General features: G+C 37.5%; 1 protein-coding gene across 6 annotated transcripts in view; it reads right to left on the reverse strand.

The window, feature by feature from the left end:
* The window catches only part of PHF14 (PHD finger protein 14), a 204,311-nt gene extending 183,154 nt beyond the window's left edge, over positions 1 to 21,157 (reverse strand). For 4 of the 6 annotated variants that reach the window (XR_012090354.1, XM_007982041.3, XM_073009096.1 and 1 more), the window contains exons 1-4: positions 20,699 to 21,129; positions 20,074 to 20,184; positions 11,876 to 12,660; positions 3,345 to 3,489 (exon numbers count right to left, since the gene is read on the reverse strand). Coding sequence is in view for 5 of the 6 variants with exons in the window: in XM_007982041.3 (XP_007980232.1) it covers positions 3,345 to 3,489; positions 11,876 to 12,660; positions 20,074 to 20,184; position 20,699 (1,042 nt within the window). In the remaining variant the exon portion in view is untranslated. Of the gene's footprint in view, positions 1 to 3,344; positions 3,490 to 11,875; positions 12,661 to 20,073; positions 20,185 to 20,698 lie in introns of all 6 variants that reach the window. The other 2 variants (XM_038004670.2, XM_007982035.3) reach the window with 2 other exon arrangements.
* Positions 21,158 to 21,888: the final 731 nt, after the last annotated feature.

Here is a 21,888-nt window from a genome sequence, read left to right on the forward strand (position 1 = left end):
ACCACCCATGGTTCTCATATCTCACTGGCCATGTGTTCCCCATCTCCTCTAAAGTACTAGGATGACTTTATCACAAACATTTAGTCTTACATCTTTGCATAACATCTTCAGGCTGATAAGTCCCAAATTTAAATTTCTAGTCCTAATATCTTATATAAACACAGTATAAAACCAAACTTTTACTATCTACCTCAAAACCAATTCCTCTCTTAGATAACTGCAATGGTCTCCTAAATATTTTCCTAGTTGCCCACCTTAGATTCACTTCAATCTACTCCCAACCCAGCAGTCTGAGTGATTCTTCCAAAACATGAATCAAACCATATTAATCCTCTGCTCAAAACCCATGCTATGGCTTCCCATATCCATCATAATAAAATCTAAAATCAGTACCAGAATCTGCAAGACCCCAGCTGGATTACTACCATCTCTACTCCCACCACTAACCAGCTTGCTCAGCCAGTTCTAGTCATACAAACTTCTGTGCCACTATACAAACACTCAAGGCATGTTACCACTTCAAGATATTTTTTTTTTTGAGACAGAGTCTCACTCTGTCACCCAGACTGGAGTGCAGTGGCTCGATCTCAGCTCACTGCAACCTCCACCTCCTGGGTTCAAGCCATTCTCCTGCCTCAGCCTCCTGAGTAACTAGGACTACAGGTACACACCACCAAGTCCAGCTAATTTTTTGTATTTTTAGTAGATATGGCGTTTCACCATGTTGGACAGGTTGGCCTTGAACTTCTGACCTCAAGTGATTCACTGCCTCCCAAAGTGCTGGGATTACAGGCGTGGGCCATTGTGCTTGGCCAAGATCTTTACATTCACTACTCCTTCTGCTTGCAGTGCTCTTTCCCGATATTTACATGACTTGCTCTTTTACTTCCTTCAGGTCACTGCTCAAATATCCTCTTATCAGAGTGGGCTTACCTTATCAACTTTTTTTTTTTTTTTTTTTTGAGACAGAGTCTCCCTGTGTCACCCAGGCCAAAGTGCACTGGCGCAATCTCAGCTCACTGCAGCCTCCACCTCCTAGGTTCCAGCGAATCTCTGCCTCAGCCTCCCGAGTAGCTGGGATTACAGGCACACACCACCATGCCAGATTAATTTTTGTATTTTTAGTAGAGATGTGGTTTCACCACGTTGTCCAGGCTGATCTCGAACTCCTGACCTCACGTGATCCGCTTGCCTTGTCCTCCCAAAGTGCTGGGATTTACAGGCATGAGCCACTGTGTCTGGCCCCTTATCAACTTTTATAAATACAAACTTCTGCCAACTCACCCAACCACCCTCACACATAGCATTCCTATACTCCTTGTCCTACTTCGTGTTTCTTCAGAATCTGGGCCACCAACTGAGAGATATTTATTGGTTTGCTTACTGCCTGCCTGTCCAGACATTAAGTTCCACCAGGTCAACAATTTGTACATTCTATTTCATATGCCTAAAATTTACAGAATACCAAGCACATAGAAGGTACTCAACAAACATTACTAAAAATATAAATGAATAACAGTAACTGGAGATATTCCCACAGTGAGTGTTAGCAGCAAAAAAGGGCAGCTCCACATGAAGACAAGAGGATTAGCTAGAGAATCACAGATCCTGCCAAGTCCCACAAGTCCAGCAGACTCCCAGAATTACTTGGGACAAGGGCTGTAATACCAGAAAAGCAGGTAAGAGAAAAGTCATAGAAATACTGTTTTGTGGTAGTCACAGCCCTGATTAAAAAATAATAATAATAATTAATTGGTAAGAAAAATAACTTTACCACAGGTAAACCAGAAAGACACCCTCCCAACCAAGTGATCAAAAACTGCACCTGGCCCTTTGCTCTTAAGAAATACATACTATTGGCCAGGCACAGTGGCTCACGCCTGTAATCCCAGCACTTTGGGAGGTTGAGTCAGGTGGATCACTTGAGGCCAGGAATTTGAGACCAGCCTGGCCAACATGGCGAAATACCATCTCTACTAAAAATACAAAAATTAGCCAGGCACGGTGGCAGGCACCTATAATCCCAGCTACTCGGGAGGCTGAGGCAGGAGAATCGCTTGAACCTGGGAGGCGGAGGATGCAGTGACCTGAGATCGCGTTGCTGCACTCCAGCCTGGACAATAGAGCAAGACTCTCTCTCAAAAATAAAAGCACATCTATGAAAGAAGAAGCTACAAAAAATTGATAGAATGTAAGTTTTTTAAGAATACTTTCTATCAGACTAAAATAGTCAACTTTTTCCTACTTCTGAATTTTATTTAAAAACTAAAAAAAATTTTTTAAATTTAAAATTAAAAAAAAAAACTGGAAATAAGGCCTGGCACACTGGCTCATGCCTGTAATCTCAGCACTTTGAGAGGCTGAGGCAGGCAGATTGCTTGAGGTCAAGACCAAGTCTGGGCAACATAGCAAAACCCTGTCTCTACAAAAAGAAAAAAAAAAATTTTAATTAAAAAAAAAAAAAGACATAGTATCATAAAATACAATACCATAACCCTGACCTTTAAAGAAATACTGATTTCCATATAGTATTTCTATTTTCATTATTTAAATTTTTTTTTTTAAATGAAGATGACCAGGGGACCAGGTGCGGTGGCTCACACCTGTAATCCCAGCACTTTGGGAGGCTGAGGCAGGCGGATTACTTAAAGTCAGGAGTTTGAGACCAGCCTGGCCAATGTGGTGAAAACCCGTCTCTACTAAGAACACAAAAATTGGCTGGGCACGGTGGCTCATGCCTGTAATCCCAACACTTTGGGTGGCCGAGGCGGGTGGATCATGAGGTCAGGAGTTAAGACCAGCATGACCCATGTGGTGAAACTCCATCTCTGCTAAAAATACAAAAATTAGCCGGGCGTGGTGGCTCATGCCTGTAATCCCAGTTACTCAAGAGGCTGAGGCAGAATAGTTTGAACCCGGGAGGCGGAGGTTGAAGCGAGCTGAGATAGCACCACTGTACTCTAGCCTGGGCGACAGAGCGAGACACCATCTCAAAAATAAATAAATTAAAATAAAATAAAAAAGAATACAAAAATTAGTCAGGTGTGGTCGTGGGCACCTGTACTCCCAGCTACCCGGGAGGCTGAGGCAGCAGAATCGCTTGAATCCGGGAGGTGGAGGTTGCAGTGAACCGAGATTGTGCCACTGCACTCCAGCCTGGGTGACAGAGTGAGACTCCACCTCAAAAACAAAGAAAAGATAACCTGAAAAATAGCACCCATACTTTGATGATTTAGCATTATTTCAACCAAAACACCATGAAATACTGTAGAACCACCTTAGTACAAATGGAAAAGAGCCACAGTCAGCCATTTCTAAAAAGAGAGAAAAGAAAGCAACATTACCTTCATGGACTGTAATGCCACAATTGTCACACTGAATTATTTCATCAGCATCCTCACTATTATCTCCCAGACAAACACAGCAAATCAGAATATGGTCCATTTTTTGAGAGCTCCAGTTTTGACTCTTCTCAAGAATCAGCGAGTCCTAATATTAAAATATTAACATATATCAGAAAATCACATTAAAAGTAAAAAAAAAAATTAATCACTAAAATTCTCTTTATTACTTAAACATTATTATATGCACTTCCAAATGTATGCCCCATTTTCCATTCTTTTATTAACTCCAAAGTACATTATATTTGAGAAATATATACTTGACGTCTTTGTTAAAGAACACTACAAGCGGGCCGGGCGCGGTGGCTCAAGCCTGTAATCCCAGCACTTTGGGAGGCCGAGACGGGCGGATCACGAGGTCAGGAGATCGAGACCATCCTGGCTAACATGGTGAAACCCCGTCTCTACTAAAAATACAAAAAAATAAGCCGGGCGAGGTGGCGGGCGCCTGTAGTCCCAGCTGCTCGGGAGGCTGAGGCAGGAGAATTGCGCGAACCCGGGAGGCGGAGCTTGCAGTGAGCAGAGAGCGGGCCACTGCACTCCAGCCTGGGTGACAGAGCGAGACTCCGTCTCAAAAAAAAATAAATAAATAAAATAAAAAAAAAAAGAACACTACAAGCATCCTCTTATTTAATTTTTCACTTCTCTGCAAGCTTCGTATTCTCTCTCCTCTAGGAGAGACGATATGAAAAAGCAGGCATGCAACTAACAACTCTTGATCTGCTTTGCCCCTTAAACCAGGAAAAACGAAAAATGAATCCACAAGTAATCAAAGTAATCACTGATCTTATACATGTGTTTTAAAAGTACAAGACATGATTCTTACACTTTAGGAGCTTATAATCCTACCTAGAGGAGTCAAGACACACATATGCAAAATACGAAGAAATCAATTCAAAATAATGTATAAGCAAGTATATATGTGATGGCAGACTTAAGGACTCTATACTCCTTAAGTACTGGGGAATTCAGAAATTCCAGCATTATCTTTTTTTTTTTATTTTTTATTTTTTTTTGAGACGGAGTCTTGCTCTGTAGCCCGGGCTGGACTGCAGTGGCCGGATCTCAGCTCACTGCAAGCTCCGCCTCCCGGGTTTACGCCATTCTCCTGCCTCAGCCTCCCAAGTAGCTGGGACTACAGGCGCCCGCCACCTCGCCTGGCTAGTTTTTTGTATTTTTAGTAGAGACGGGGTTTCCCCGTGTTAGCCAGGATGGTCTCCATCTCCTGACCTCGTGATCCGCCCGTCTCGGCCTCCCAAAGTGCTGGGATCACAGGCTTGAGCCACTGCGCCCGGCCCATTCCAGCATTATCAAACTACTGTAAGATAGATCCATGAGAGCCTGCCTAGGTATATGAATATACACAGATACAGAAAATAATCTAAAAAAGGATCCAGATTGACTAGCTGCTAGAAGGGTCAGAGAACTCTATTAATTAGGTTTATATCAAGAAATATCTAGTGTAAACTGGTAATGAAGACATCTAGCTAGTGATACTACAAAAAGAGAGGATGGGATCAATGGCTCACACTGGTAATCCCAAATACTGTGGGAGGCTGAAGTAGGAGGATCACTTGAGGCCAGGAGTTTCAGACCAGCCTGGGCAACACAGTGAGATCCCGTTTTTACAACGTATTTTAAAATTAGCTGGGCGTGGTGATGCATGCCCTTAGTCCCAGGTACTCAGGTGGCTGAGGCGGGAGGATCACTTGAGCCCAGGAATTCAATGCTGCAGCCAGCTATTATTATGCCACTGCACTCCAGCCTGGGGGACAGAGCAAGACTGTCTCAAAAAGAAAGAAAGAAATAGGAAGACATATTAATAAACATTTAAAAGATAAAATTCAGAAGAAGAGGGTCTGCTTGTTTTCATTTAAACCTTCTGCATTATAGAGTTAAACTTTAAATAAGTTAACAAGAAAATTATTATTGCATATTTAATAGACTGTGCTTAACATTACCTATAATAAAAGATGGTACTTGAGTCCATACATTTTTATTTATGAACCTAACAATATTCAGAAATAAATTTAATAAATTAGTTTCATACCATACACTCATTAAATATACATTTTTCATAATATATTTCATAAATATATTTTATTATTTTTTATATTTTTATATTCTTTTAAACTCAACCAATATCCAAAAGTAACATTTGGAGCCATCATTTAAACAGCAATTTGTGACACTTGAATATACTTGAAGGTCACAATTAATAATTCAACATACTTTGTGTGTAACATCTAAAATTGCAGCAGATTTGTAAAACAATCAGAAAAGAATGCAAATGTCAACAAGAATATAGTATCATTTCTCTTAAGAATTCTAGTATTTTTAAGTTCTGTATTTTGCTTCTCTATGTTATAAAACCAAAAAAATAGGTCTGGGGCTGACAAGTGGCTGGCAAATAAAACTGAAAACATCCTAAATAAAATTCATCTGGTTTTACGGTACAAGAGTAAGCAAACAAAAATCTGCCCAGATTTTCATACTATTAGTCATGCTTCAAAGGTGACATGAAATCAAACATTTTAAGTTTCTTTCTCACTTCTCACTTATTCGCTACTGAACCTCGAAGCTGTAATTTCTTTATCTGCAAAATGGCGATAAAAATAATATCTACCACAGGAGGTTATAAGAATTAACAATAGATGGCAAGAATGTTCCTGGCACAAACTAGATACTCAATAAATGTTCAATGCCTTTTCCTTTCCGCTGTATCTCTTGTTAAGGTGGTTCAAAAAGAGGATCATGAACTGATGATTTATTACACTAAGGATCTTCCTTGTACTCCCAAAAGAAAAGTTGCGAGCCTCAATGAACACTGCTACTTTAAGTATCATCCCCATGGTAAGTCCAAAGAAGACTTTCCTTAGAGAGCATCCTGGCTAACGCGGTGAAACCCCGCCTCTACTAAAAAATACAAAAAACTAGCCGGGCAAGGTGGCGGGCGCCTGTAGTCCCAGCTACTGGGGAGGCTGAGGCAGGAGAATGGCGCAAACCCGGGAGGCGGAGCTTGCAGTGACCTGAGATCCGGCCACTGCACGCCAGCCTGGGCTACAGAGCGAGACTCCGTCTCAAAGAAAGAAAAAAAAAAAAAAAATACTACATCTAGGTTTAAAAAAAAAAAAAAATTACAGACTAGAAAATAATCTAGCAAACAATCAGAGTTTGGAAATTAGGATGCTACATGTCTTTATGGACTGTGCGGTAATTTCTCTGGTGGAATTAAAATTAATCAGCCCTGGAAAAAAGGTTTACCCACATGGGAAACAAGTAAATTTCAAAAGGTCAGAAAAAGTTGTATCAAAATGCAGTTCTAATTCCTCTATTTTCCTATTTTTCCATTTTGCTCAGAAAAACCATAAATGCCTAAATCATCTCTCTACGCCAATTTCTCTCCACATCTATTATCATTTAGAGGCAGAGAAAACAACATTAACTAATGTTTCTGGCCCTCTGATCCTCAGGACTTCAGACTCTTAATAGAAATGTAATGCAAAGAAGGAAATAGGGGAAACTAGAGATAAAATATTTCCCTAACCAAATAGCTGGCAGACAATGTTTCAACTGGAAAATCTAAATAACACATCCTCCTTAAAATAATTAGGGATCTTAAGTTTTCTTTTTTGCTTTTTTTGTTTGTTTGTTTGAGACGGAATTTCGCTGTTGTTGCCCAGGATGAAGTGCAATGGTGGGATCTTGGCTCACCGAAACCTCCGACTCCCGGGTTCAAGCAATTCTCCTGCCTCAGCCTCCCGAGTAGTTGGGATTACAGGTATGTGCCACCACGGCCAGCTAGATCTCAGTTTTAACACATCAAACATAGGTTTAAGCACACTTATGATTAGATCAATACAAAACCTGATTTATCATCATCTGTTGTTAGGATATTTCTGAGGACATACATCATCTTTCAAGATTTTAGAGAAAGTAGTTAAGCTGAAGCTTTTAACATAAAATTTCTAAAATACGGTTTTACATAAAAATAGACATCAGGAAAATAGGTTTTGAATGGCAAAAAAGTACCACCTAGAAAATAACTTGAATATTGTGGAATAATGTAATGGAATCCAATGTAATTATAGGAAGAATAAGTGATACTACATGAATAAATCAATCACTACTTATAGTAAATATTTCATTTTTTCCATCAGGATTTAATACTTACCCCCAAAATGATAATACTGATCAATGTTCTTCACAGGCTCTAAAATATGCTTACTGTTCATTTATATATATATTCCACGTATGATTGTAAATGATATATACAATAGGCTAAATTTTATCTAAACGCATGTGTTTAATACAAGGAAATTCCAGCACATTTCCTGTAAAATTAGAATTAAAAGAATCCTACTGCCCTAAAGAAAAAATTATTGTATCAAAAAGCGTGACCAATCATACTTCCTCTAAGTTTTTAGAAAAGGTCAAATTCTCGTGATATTTATACAATGTTACAGAACTGACTTTTTTTTAGGACTCAGAGCAATTTGTTTCATTTTGCAATGTGTAAAAAGGCAACTGATTAATAAATTAGAAGTCTCAAATAGAAGTGGATATTTATAAATTTTGGCAACATTTTTACATTTTAATTCACAAAAATCAGGTGACAATTGCCATTTCTTAATATGACACCTAATATCTTTAACAGAGCCTTTTATGGAAAAAAAAATTCTACTCAGCAAAGAACATAAAAGTTACATTTATAAAGCAGTAATCCAAAATCCAAACTATCTCCAATTTTAAGTATTTTCCATGAGAAAAGAACTCTTTTACAAAACAAAAATGCCAATTCTATTGACATAATTTACTGTCATGTATTAATTCTCATACAAAACTTCAGTTTCAAAATCTTGAAAATGGGAACTATTTCTGAAAATACTAAACTGCCTTCTCCAAAAAACTTACCTCAGAAAACTAAAGGGCAAGATAATCTTAAGGAATCTCAAAGCTGCAAGATTAATGGCTGAAAAAGACATACAACCATATTTCAAGGGGATTCTTCAGACTGCACTAAATCCAAAAAATGCCAGAAGGTCATTGACAAAAACAGGTGCCTGTTTGCAAGAATGGAATTTATCTAATGCCCAGTTCTAGAGCAGCAGTTCTCAACGTGTGGTCCAGTGAATTCTCTTTCAGCAGGTATAAAAAGTAAAGGCAATTTTCATAATGATACTAAGACACTATTTGTCTTGTTCAGTCTTTCTCTCATGGGAGTAAAATGAAGTTTTCCAGACACTATATAAAATGGGATCTGACAACTTGTATGCTTACTCAGTTTTAATTTGAAATGGTAAATATCAACAGATATTATCCACATAAATATTAACGGTTGTCCTCAGTAATTTTTAAAACTGTAAAAGGGCTATGTGTGGTGGCTCACACCTGCAATCCCAACACTTTGGAAGGCTGAAGCAGGAGGATTGCTTGTGGTCAAGAATTTGACACGAACCTAGGCAACATAGTAAGATACTGTCTCCACACACACAAAAAATAATAATAATCAAAAATAAAAGCATTAGCCAGTCATGGTCGTACACCTGTAGTCTCAGCTACTCCGAAGGCTGAGGTGGAAGAATTGCTTGAGCCTGGGAGATCAAAGCTGCAGTTAGCCATGATCACGCCACTGCACCCCAGTCTGGGCAACAAAGCAAGACCCCGTCTCAAAAAAAAAAATAAAAATTAAAAAAATGTTTAAATGAGGCCAGGCGTCGTGGCTCATGCCTATAATCCCAGCACTTTGGGAGGCCAAGGCAGGTGGATCAATTGAGGTCAGGAGTTGGAGAACAGCCTGGCCAACATGGTGAAACCCCATCTCTACCAAAAATACAAAAATGTGCTGGGCATGGTGGCACGCACCTGTATTCCCAGCTACTCAGGAAACTGAGGCAGAAGAATTGCTTGAACCCACGAGGCGGAGGTTGCAGTGAGCCGAGATCACGCCACTGTACTCCAGCCTGGGCAACAGAGTGAGACCCTGTCTCAAAAAAAGAAAAAAGAGTTTGAGAATCACTGCTAGAGAGTATTTCAGGGTCTGTAGCATAGGTATGTCAAGGCCATTAAGAGCAATAGTTATAAAAGGGCCTTGCTAAAATAAATATCAAGTTCCCATACGAAACCTCAAAATTATGAAAGTTTCAGGTCATCATTTCATTACAAATGAACTTAACATAGCAGCCAAGAAAAATGTCTGCCTGCTTATAAACTAAATATGGTATAATTATATATTTCTAATATGTATTTCTAAAGCTACATTTTCAGCTATCTCTGCTACAAAGTAGTTTCTGAAAACAAAGTAAAAGCAGGGAAAATCAAACTTCAAATATAATCAAATATATACTTAACTATGTAATGGACACAGAAATTATCACTAGCTAAAATAACCAGGAAGATTAAAACCCAAACATTGGCCACAAGCAACAAGGACTAGCTTTAATCATCTTTTTACAAAATTAAGATCATACAAATAAGAAATCTAGAAATATAACTAATAATCATAATTGGTTAGTTTTTTAATTAAAATGTAATTATCTAATTTGAGGGACATAATTTAAATTAAAATCATCAAAAAATTACTGTAGCACTTGAATAATAGAGTTGTGGGGAAAATGACTCAAGCTTTTAAGTAGAATGTTATTCTGGAGAAAAAGTAACTTTTTATAATCTCTTCTACATGGGCACTTTTTGAAGAAGTGCTTTGGAATCTCATTCCTGAATGTGTTTGTGTTTGGGACTATTAATCTAAACGTAAACGGTCCCATTATTTACTGAAGTGTCTTCTAGTGGAAAAAAAAAACTAAGCAACCAACACATGGACTTCAAATGCATCGTAAATGTTAGTCTACAACCTCTTAGGCAGTATTTATGAAGTACAGGTTTAATAAACAGATACTATACACATTTTACGTGGCAAATTTCTAAACATATGCAGGTGTCCCCCACTCTTTAGCATAAATCTAATACACACTGCCTCTATCATTAGCTAGACTACTTCTAAGAATATCAACCTAATAAAAATGAGGGAAGTGATGTTGTCAAAATAAACTTATTCATTAGATATACAGTATTAAGTGCTATAAAATAAACTGCATGCATGCCTAAATTAAATACAAACAATTAGATTTTTCCATGCCTGTTTAAGATAGCATTGATAATATGGAACTGCCTGTGCTATATCATTAAAAATATTATACTTTTTCCCAAATGACAACTTTCTTTTAAAGTTAAGAATTAGAATGACATTGAAGGCAGGCAACATTTTTTTTCAAATAAAATATTGGTTTCAGAAGTAAACCAATGTTTATAATCCAAATATAAACTGTTGTCTCATCTCCACTGATAACCTTACAGCCTGCTATAGATTATTTTGGTAAGGAAATCACCAACTTTTTAAGCAAAACAATTAAAATAGATAATCACTGCTATGTAAAACTTGTAGGCAGAAAAATGTGAAAGAACAAATAAAGCATAAGAGGAAAAATCTTTCTACCAGTTTAACTTACTTCAGTGATATGGAAAAAAAAATAAGTGTTTGGTAAGGAAATAAATTTTGGTGAATATATACACATTAACAGAAATGACAGAATTATTACAGTTGTACATGTGATGTAACAGATACATCTACATGTAAGACAACAACGCAATCTTTCTTTTGAAGAAAAACATATACAAAAACACATACACAAAGAGACACAAATGTGTTTGACTGAAGAGTCTTGAATGATGCATCTCTGAGATCAATGGATAAACCTAACTTTCAGTAGTAGAACTTCAAGTAGAAGCACTGAGCCATTACTGCAGTCTTATGACAAAAATGTCTGTTTTATGATGGAAATGTTTGGGTTTTTATTCCATTTCTTTGTAGAGATAATTTATTTACTAAATATATGTAAAAATAGTTTATACTTATGTGTATGTCCCGTACACATAAAGCAAAGATTTGGTGACTAAAAAGATGATGAGTGCTACAACTGGTAAAGGAATTAATCTTTAAAACTAATCTCTAAGGTTTGAGAAAATCATTAGACTGTTTGTTGCCCTGCTCTAAGGTATTCTAAAGGCCTGCATTTTAATAAGGATATGGACATAACTACGTTGAAAGAAAGGTGACCTTTGTTTTCATATTCCACTCAGCACCATTCAGCAGTCCTATGAACAAAGGAGTAAAGGGATAAAAAGGAGAAGGGAAAACTTTGTCATTTCCCAAGTCTATGGATATAAAAATATTTCTCTAAATATTTCTCCTTGAGGACAGAGATTGTGAGGTCCTTGAGAACGGTGACAAATAGTAGATATTTAATAAAAGTCTGTTGGCCAAATGAAAAAATGTTACAGTTAGAGTGCTCATTCATCCCACAGCCGTCTATAAATAGGATTTCAAGGAAGCCACTTAATACAACGTGTAGAGTGACTTAGAGAAGAATTCCCTTTTCCCCAGACAGACAGATATAAAAATTGGGTTGATCTACCTCATTACTCTTGCTTTGAGATAGGGTCAGGCTATCATTGGTCAGTTCCTCATCATCAGCACTGTTTCTGCTAAGAACTTTACTCTTCTTCTTCTTGCAGCCCCCTTCACTGGCAGGGCTACTATGATCTTCATCATTGCCTTCATCATTCTCATCTTCATCACTCCCGCTTCCCTCATCTTCATCATCCTCATTGTCTCCATCACTTCCCTCTTTCTGAGATGCAGATCTCCCTTTTCTCTTTACTACAGTAGGTCGCCAATCATTGTCATCCTCACTGTCATAGTCATCCATGTCATTCAGCTCTTCCATGGACACAAAATCCAGAAGCGGTCGGTTTCGTCGAAGGTTCCATTTTTTTGGCTCGCTGACTTGTTCCTCTGCAGCGGTTGTCGCAGTGGGAACAGAAGGGGATGTGTTAACAGCCGGAGGACTTGTGGCTGGTGTGGTGGCAGCAGCAGAAGCAGCCACATTCTCAGATACTGTTGCTTTTTCTTTTTCCTTCTCTCTTTCCTTCTCTTTCTCTTTTTCCTTTTCTTTTTCCTTCTCTTTCTCCTTTTTCTTTCTAGGTCTTTCTCCATTTTCTTCTTCCTCCTTCTTTTCCATTTTAATTAATTGTGTTTCTGCTGATAGTACTTCCTCTGCAGAATTTTTAAGCTGTTCTTCTTTTACTTTAATATCTTCATTCAGTTCTTCTTCTAAAATATTTTCTTCAGAATCACTACAGGAACCTTCTCCACTGTCCTTTGAAGCATCTTCACTTCCATTACCACTCCCTTCAGAATCTGTTGAAAATATGAGAAAAAAAAAACCACACATATGTATATACATACACACACACACACACAACGCTGACACAAATGAAACCACCAAAATTTGTGAATAACTTGCAAAACAATATAAACAAATTTAAGTCAAAGAATGGCAGACATTCCCAACCTGATCAAATAATAAATCAATGAAGTTGATACAATGGTTTTGTATAGCTCTAATGAAGATGAATATATATAACCCTAAATTAAAATATGCTTTAAAAAGAGAAGCACTATTTTGTGTCACATGGCAATATTTGGTACCGAAGAGGCAATTATTTTTTAAAGTAAATGTGCTTCTTTTAAGATTAGGCACTTGATTTTAATTTTACTGATAACACAGACAAAATTCTTCCTCCCTTAAACATCTTTTGTAAACTATATGGACTTGTAAGTATTGAGTCACAACCAAAACAAGATAAATCTGGCCCATAAAACTGCTTCATTTATTTTACTCTTTACCCAGTAAAATGAGCATGGATATTTATGATAGTCAACTTATACTACATCCCTAATATACCAAACAAATTTTAGGAATACCAAGAACACAGGTGAAAAGAGACAATAGCAATGGCAGAGAAAAAGGAAGTTGCAAGAGAAATTATTAGTTTTCCTGTTTATTAGGATACTGTTCATATCAATAAAAGAAGAGTCACTACACTTTCAAAACTGCTACACAGTAACCATTATACGCTCTAGACCGGAAGAAACTGATGAATAAAGCAGTCCATCCTGAAAATGAGCAGTCACTGAAAAGTTAGGCTGAAGACATTAAAGAGCTCACAGGACTTACGCTTTCTAGCAGGTTTCTTCCACTCCTACCTAGGGCAGCCCAGTCCCTCTCAACCCAACACTACTCAGTAACCTTCTAACCATTCTCTTTGTACCCAATCAAGTAAATAACAATCTAAAATATTTGAAGAGAGAAATAAATGAGAGGAGGAAAAGAGGACAGTGAGCAAGAGGAAGTGGGGAAGAAACCAGTTAAGTCTTAGCCAGTACCAATAGTTACATCCACAGGATGATGAATTTTTGCACCTATAGCCAAGAAAAAGGTAATGATAAAATGGTGGAAAAAGTACAGTGTTTTCACATCATTTTAATTTCTATTAACTCAACTAGGCTTAACCTCTGTAATTAAGCACTAAAATTGAAGGAAGCTGTCTGTAATTAGTATCTGGTATCTAGTGAGCCCCACAAGTCATACAAATGACTGCTAACAAAAATATCCTGCAAGCTAAATTACATAAAAAATAAACACTAACATTTAAGAGATACTGACTGACTCTATGAAATCATTATCAATCTCACAACTGTCATGTAGGTATCCATAGCTTACTTGTGACTGTTCTGAAAAAAACACTCTTACCCTAAACAACCTTCCACAGGATACAAGAGCAATATCATACAGGTCAGCAATTCGCTATCTGAAACTTTAAGAACCAGATGTGTTTCAGAATTCATAATTTCTCAGATTTTCAAGGGTAACATGGAACATGTACCATATATTACAGTAATACCCCCAGTGAAGTATATGGGATTATCCTATAATCAAACATTATTTCTGCAGAGAAAAATATAAATATTTACAGTGTATGAGAAATAAATACTACAAATAAACTCCTACCAGTTCCTGTTAGGCTTTGCCATCAAGTAAGTTTGTGTCAACCTTACAAAACACTTGGATTTTTGAGCTTCTTGGATTTCAAGAGTGTGGACCCAATATCACTCACAAACAAGTGACTTCTTTTCAGTCTCCAAAGCATTAAGAAAATTATGATTTTGTAAACCACTCACAGCAATTAAACCCAACCTACCAGGAAAAATCCCATCTGGTAAAAATAACAATAATAATCTTTAGACATTTTAAAATTATGATTTAATAAATAAAAACCAGAGTTGACTAAACACTTCTAAGACACAGAAAGATCTTTTATGCACACTGACTAAAGAAAACTGAAACACCTTAGGCTCTAGAATGGAAGCAATGCCATAATTGAGAGAGCTAGGAGACGAGGATGAAAGAAAAGGTTACTTTTCTTCTGGATCAACCTTCTAGAAGGCTTTTTACCAATCAAAACTTAATGATAGATAAAAAAGTAAGATTAACTGGGGTAGAAGTGTGGGTAGCTGATCAAAACTGAGACCAATCCAACTTTGCTGTTACTTGGTAAATTTTACAAAATGTCAGAGATTTTTGTGATTTTATTTTGGTAGCTGCCAATGCCAATTAATTATTTTTTCTAATGAGAGGTAAATTGAGACTCCTTGATTCTGTTTTTGATTTATAATCATGCCTGAATAGAAAGGAATTAAAAAAAAATTCAATGCTTTATATTTGTTAACTATTAGAAGAATGGACATTTTCCCACAAAACCAAGTCCTAATAGCTTATCCAACCCCTCGTTCTCCAAATATAGTACATTAGTCAGACTCCAACTACAGGGATCAGCAATATATCAAATTTTATCTTTCCATAGGGATCAGCAATATATCAAATATTATCTTTCCCTGATCTCTGAAAAATAACTTCTTCATCTGATTAGTCACTATTTGTTTTTTGTACATATGCTCTGGAGGGATGGAGATAAACCATATTTATTTACAAGCATAGCTGGGTAATAATGATAATGAGAAAAATCAAGGTCCTTGGCTGTCTATTTTTTCCATAGGTTGCAAAGAAAAAAATTTCCCATTACTAAAAATCAAAGAATGACTCTGTGCCATGTTCCAAAAAAAAAAAAAGAGAAAGGAAAAAAAGAAATACACTGCAGAAATTAGCCAGATATTTCAAATAAAGCTATCTTAGGCAGAAAGACAGAGTTAATTTCAAGTCTACAATAAACTTTTCTTACATTTGAAAAAAATAAATCTTTAAAATTGAAATCCTACTTCCCATTTGGTTAAATAAAAGATAACCTTTCTCAAACATACAATATATAGGAATCTCTCCAAGCAACAGCTATTTCGACTAACAGACAGTTAAGAAATTTTTTACCATCACAGAATTTTTCAAAACTTCTCTGAGTGGTAATGGCCAGATAAAAAATAAAATAAATTTTAAAATTAGAATTTAAAACACCAACTTTCAAGAATCCCTTTATAATATTAAATAATAAAATAAAAATTAATTTAATATCAACCATCAATACCACTATATCCAATGTTCTCCCCATAACAAAATCAATGACTTAATTTAGTTTTATGTTAATATACAATATATGCAATATAAATTTGTTCATCAATTTCATCAATCTAATTCTGTTCATTGATCTGGTACAACAGTATTAGCACTATAAATATACACAATAGATAACAGACCGATCACTATTCTACCAGTTATTTAGAGCTATCCCGGGGCTACATTTGACCAAAACTGTGTATGTCTTGAAGACAGCCAGTCAGTCAACACAACTCATCCTCTACTGCTGATTCTAGTTCCAGCTATGTCATCTTAGGTTTGTATGGGTAAATCTAAGCCAGTGGTACTCAAATGGGGACATTTTTTCCGCCAGAGGACAAATGGCAATGTCTGGAAACAACAGTTGCCACAACAGTGGAAGTGGGGGTGGAGGTGAGGCTGGGGCAGGTAGGAAACTGGCATCTAGAGGCTACTGGCATCTAGTAGAGGAAAGGGTTGTTGTTGCTAAACATCCTATTGGGTACAGGACAAGCCTCCACAACAAAAAACTATCCAACACAAAATGCCAATAGCGCCGAGGTTGAGAAACCCTTAACTCGTATATACAGCCACAATTTGACCTTATTCTACTTTTCCAGGCTTATCTCTTCTACTTTTAGTCAACCCTGATCCCCAAATATAAAAAACAATTCCAAGTCTCAACACTTTTAATTTCTGCCTCACCAAGATTGCTGTTTATCTTTCTGTTCATAGTTCCACTCTTATCTCCTCTCCTCAATGAAATTGTTCTACATCAATCTAAAGTAATCCCATTTCCTATGAAAGACTTGAACTACACAAGTGATCAACCATCCTTTGTATCAATTATTTTATTTAATTATTCTAATTTTTATTTTACTTACATTATGTTACTTACATGTTATTTTACTTACTTATTCTAATATTATTACTATTGTTTTATAAATTCACCATAACATCTAGCAAAGGGCTAAACTATGGGCAATCAATGAACATATCTTGGTCCAATTATTCAAAGTCACATTAAGCACAAAATACCACCAAAGTCTCAGGCTGACTCTTCTCATTAAATTATTTCCTGGTAATATGGCCTAACTAAACTACCTTTTGATCAAGATCTAAAGGCAACTCCATTTTACTTTGGCTGGTGGGGGATGGGGGTAGAGGGCACGGTTAATCTGTCTGGTTAATAAAAGTAATACAGGTCTGCATCTTTATAAAGATGTAAACATTCTTTAAAACATTCAATTAATGTAGCAGATAACTAAACGTAAATAAGTCTCCTGTCCTACCCCCAGCGCTATGCCCAAGTCTCAAATATAAACACTTTAACTAGGTCAAACCATGAAATTGCTAATATTTGACTGTTTTGGACCTACAAAACTGGTAATTCCATACGGTTCAACCTAACATTTCTACATATTGTTCTTCTGGTGGTTATCACCATAATTCTAACACATATATACCCTATTTTAGGACTTACTCATTTCAAACTTTATTGATTGCTTTCAATCAAAAATGAGAAGCTTCTTTTGCTTTTGCATTAAAAATAAAATATAAACTCTTCTTCAGTTTCATAATTTTCTCAAGGTACAGGCTGGTAATCACTTGCCAATCTTACTCGTGGGTCACTCTTTACCAAATGTTGATTTGTTTCTATTTTATGATAGAGTTAAATTACATTTATCTGCAAATGTTTTCTATATTTATTCCTAAAACCAAACAGAAATATAAAAAGTTTTATAGTCAGAATTTCAGATTTCAAGATGAAGGTAAGAAAAAATTGATCCACAGAATCCAGTTAGCCAAAATTAAGGCCAACCAATCTAACCACTTTAAGTTCTAAGGAAGTTCGTAGTTCATTCAATAAGTCATTTCCAGAAGTTATTTTGAAAGAAAACATGATCAGACAGATGTTTAGCTACCGTTTGTCTACTTCCAATTTAATCTCCTATTCATAAGTAGTGCTGGGAATCCACAACTTCAACATGTTTGAAAACCAGTGATAGGACTAACGTCTTATTCTCTATAAGACTTCAATTAAATATATACTACCTCAGGCACAGAAAAGATTCAAATGGAAAACCAATGGTAATCTAGAGTAAGCCAGTATCTCAGCTATGCAGAGCATCGATGCACCTAAAACAAGTCAAAAATATGATTCAATTTCTGTTGACTATTAATCATTTTAAATACAATCATTTTCTTCTAAATTCCCTTTTACAATAAATACCAAGAACTATACATATAAAATTGTGACCTGAAACCACAGGTCGCAAATTTAAACTCCCCAGGGGGCCAGGAGGGTAAATTATGAGTACAGCATACTAGATATTATGTTACAAGAGGGAACAGAAAGTAAATATTTTTAGTGTGTTTAAGGGATATATAGATATATCAAACTAACAAAACTCATCCTATCATTTTTCACAAACAACAGTTGTCTTCAACTATAGTTAGGATTTAACAAGGTCAGAAACCTCTACTTAGCTCGATGTCATAAAATATTTTGAGAAAGTATTTTCTGTTTGTATCAGATTGTTTTACCACTTGAAAAAGAAGCGATACCTATGAATACTCCATCTCAATAAACAAACCTTAGAAACAAATTGTCCACAAAGTCAAGATTTATTGTCACATAATTATGTAATACTTAATGTAAGTTTTAGAATTGTTCTAATATTCAAAGAATTCATAACTTCCAAGACCCAACTATGTTTGTCAAAGTTTACAACCACAACCATAACAAACCAAAACTACATCCTATCCAGGAATATTCTTATCTGCCAAGGTCTTTACCAAGAGAACTAAGATTTAAATTTTACCTCCTTTCCCTTCCCCTTCCTTTCTTTGGAAATACCAAACATCAGCAAACCAACTAAAGGAGGGATAAAGAGCTGAGAAGCAAAGGATAAAAAAACAGTTAATCAAGATAAACTTATCAATTTTTGATTGCTGGGGATGAATTCAATTAGTAACCAAATATTCAGAGTTTCTGTTTAAGATTCCGTCCATCAACTCTTGGGATCCAAGCAGATAAACAGACTAAATTCTGAAGTCAAATCCATTGGATCCGTTACCGTCTGAGTGACCTCATGCCAGTTCTTTAAACTCAATACCCCTGTTACCTGTAAAATAGTATCTCCTTCACTAAGTTACTGTGAAAATTAAATGAGATTATGCAAACAAAAAGTTATCAGCAAATCACAATGCAAATTCTGCTGTCGATGCTACTAAAAGTAGCAACAGTAATATAATTTCATTCATCCCTTCCTACTATCCCTAGCAGGAAAAAGATAAGGGAAAACCAGAGGAAGGAGAGATGTGACTAAGCACAGCAAACTCTCTAGAAGGATATAAAAACTGTTGAAGAGATGAAATTGGAAAGGTTTTTACTTCTCACTTTATTTAAATTTTCATCTCACTTTATTTAAATTTTCAAAAGAGGTGAAATTACAAATAATTTTTATTGTTCATGTTTATCAGTATTTTTCCCATAAAATATTTAAACACAATTTTTATGTTTCTCAGATTCCTTCAATTGAAACTGTATATATTATATACATAAGGCACACTGAACAGAAGATACAAAGGAAAACCATATTTTTGTTTTCCAGTTTAGTACAACGTGAATATACCACCTTTAAAAAAAAAGTTTTTAAAATTACTAAATATAGTAAGCAAGCATGCATGACTTACACTTCAGAGATATCTGAAAGGCCCAATCCACAAGGTCCAGCACCTACTATAATTTAAAGTGCAACTCTTACTCTGGTCAATTTTATTCTAGCGAAAGAGCTAATACACAAAAAAAGCAAAACTCCCCTAAGAGAATGTCAAGTGATCTGAAAAAAGAAGAACCCTGCTCAGGGACTATTAATGGTCCACACACCTCTCAGGATACTTTTGTACTTTGGGATATCTTTCAGTTTTTTTCCTGTATAATATAAGCATAAATATATTTTAAGGTGTAAAACAGAGAAACCCTTTTGCATCTTAGGAAAAAGTCCTTCCCCTGACTGCTAATTATCTCTGAGGAAAACAGAAGCAACGATAGGTCTAGTGACAGTATCTAAAGGCAAAATGGGAAATCAAATGGACAAAATAAATGAAGTTTATGTGCTTTCACTTAAAATTGGCATTTTAATCAAAACCGATTTAAAAAGTCTAAAAATAAGCCTAACTCCAGAAAGCTGGGAAAGGGGAAGAGAGAAGGAAATATTTACCTGAGGCATCTCCAACTTTAAAATCACTGTCATCTGAACTATCATAATCAAGAGCTTCCAGCAGAGAAGCTGCCAAAGGCTTCACCTGCCTCCTCTTGGAGCTGCGATCCACTGTTAAGAGAAAAAAAATTACATTGTCATTCATAATCACACCAAACACAGGGGAGAGTTGTGGTGCTAAGAGAACACAAAGATGACCTCGGGCAAGGAATTTTTGTCTAATTGAGTTCTCAGCAAAAGAGGTCAGGAGAAGGTTGGGGTGCAGAAGCGGGGTGGGGAAGGCTGGACAGCTCTACGGGCAGTTTCAGAGGCAGTTCCAGCCCTGATGCTGCCAGCGTCAATTCAGGCCAGCTAAAATCGAAGCTGACCCTCTTGCCCATCTTTTCGAGATGTAGGTTCTGCACCTTACTCGTAATCCCCCACTTACACATCGTAACAGTCAATAAAACACGCAAAACCCAGGGAATAAAAGAAGCGGGCTTCACTCCCGCGGACCATGGAGGGCCAGGGTCCACCAATCCAGCTTTCCCGCAGGGTTCTCCCACCCCTGCCCTGCTCCCACCGGCCCTGACATCTAGAATGGCTGAAATGGATCCCTCGCCGCAGAGGCCTTGGACACACTTACTAAGGAATCCGTGAAGTGGTCCTTTGGAGGAGACTTAGGGAGAGGCTGCGGGAGCCCAGGCAGCGCCGAGGTCGGGGACTGGGGCCGCGAAGACAAGTCCGAAAGATGCTATTTAAAACCGGCGCGCAGCCAGCCAGACAGGGGCGCTCCCAAGAGTAGCCCCGCGGTCCCTTAACCCCCCGCCCCCCCGGCCTCACCTGGCCCTGGCCGCTCGAGCCCCTTCCCACAGCGCTCCCTGGCCGGAGAAGACCTCCGGCCCAGGCAGCGCAGCCAACCCGGCGGCCCTGGGGAGTTAATTTCTCCCGTTAAAACTAGAAAAAAAAAAGAAAGAAAGAAAGAAAAACTTTATTAGCCTGGACCACAAGCAACAAAACACCCAGAAATTGCACAGCTCGAGGCCGGCTGCCTCAGACAATAGGGAAAGCAGCGACCCGGATACGGCTCTGAGTAGAAGGAAGTGAAAACACGAGGCTGAGCGCAGCCCTGAGAGCAGCAGGAGTTGAGGGCGCATGCGCAGGACTCGCCCCCGCGCAACCTTCCCGAGCAGGAGCCGAACAGAGCCGAGTGGAAGCCCAGGGAGCCTCACGGAGCCTCACGGAGCCGAGTAGTGCCAAGCCGAAGCAGAGGTCCCCGCCAAACCAGTGCAACTCCGCCCATAAACCCCTAAGGCTCCGCCCTCTCCGCGCCTAATTCAGCTCCTGAGTCCAAATCCCTGGGAGGCCAGTTTTTGTTTCTGATCTGTTTTTTAAGGATTTACTGAGTAAACTTTCCACAAAGGGATGTTTGCTACCCTAAGCCACTACCAACAATTAAATAATATTGTCATCGGTAGAGGGTCCTGACTGCAAGTTGTCCAGGTTCTTGGCGTTTTTAACAAAGAATTGGACAAAACGCCCAGCAAAGCAAAGAAAGAATGAAGCAACAAAAGAACAAAAGCAGGGATTTATTGAAAATGAAAGCATGCTCTGTGCGAGAGCGACCTGAGCAGCCGCTCAAGGGCCTGGATACAGAATCCCGTTGAGTCCAAATACCCTCTAGAAGCTTCCTGTTGGCCACTTCATGCTCACTTCATGTAAATAAAGTAACGCGCAATCAGTCTGATTGGTTGCAGAAAGCAGCCAACCAGAGGCCGAAATGAAGTTACAAAGGTCATGCTCCTGTGCAAACACTGGTGCAAAAAGCAATCAATC

This window comes from Chlorocebus sabaeus, chromosome 21 (assembly GCF_047675955.1).
Source record: "Chlorocebus sabaeus isolate Y175 chromosome 21, mChlSab1.0.hap1, whole genome shotgun sequence".
Lineage (NCBI taxonomy): Eukaryota > Metazoa > Chordata > Mammalia > Primates > Cercopithecidae > Chlorocebus > Chlorocebus sabaeus.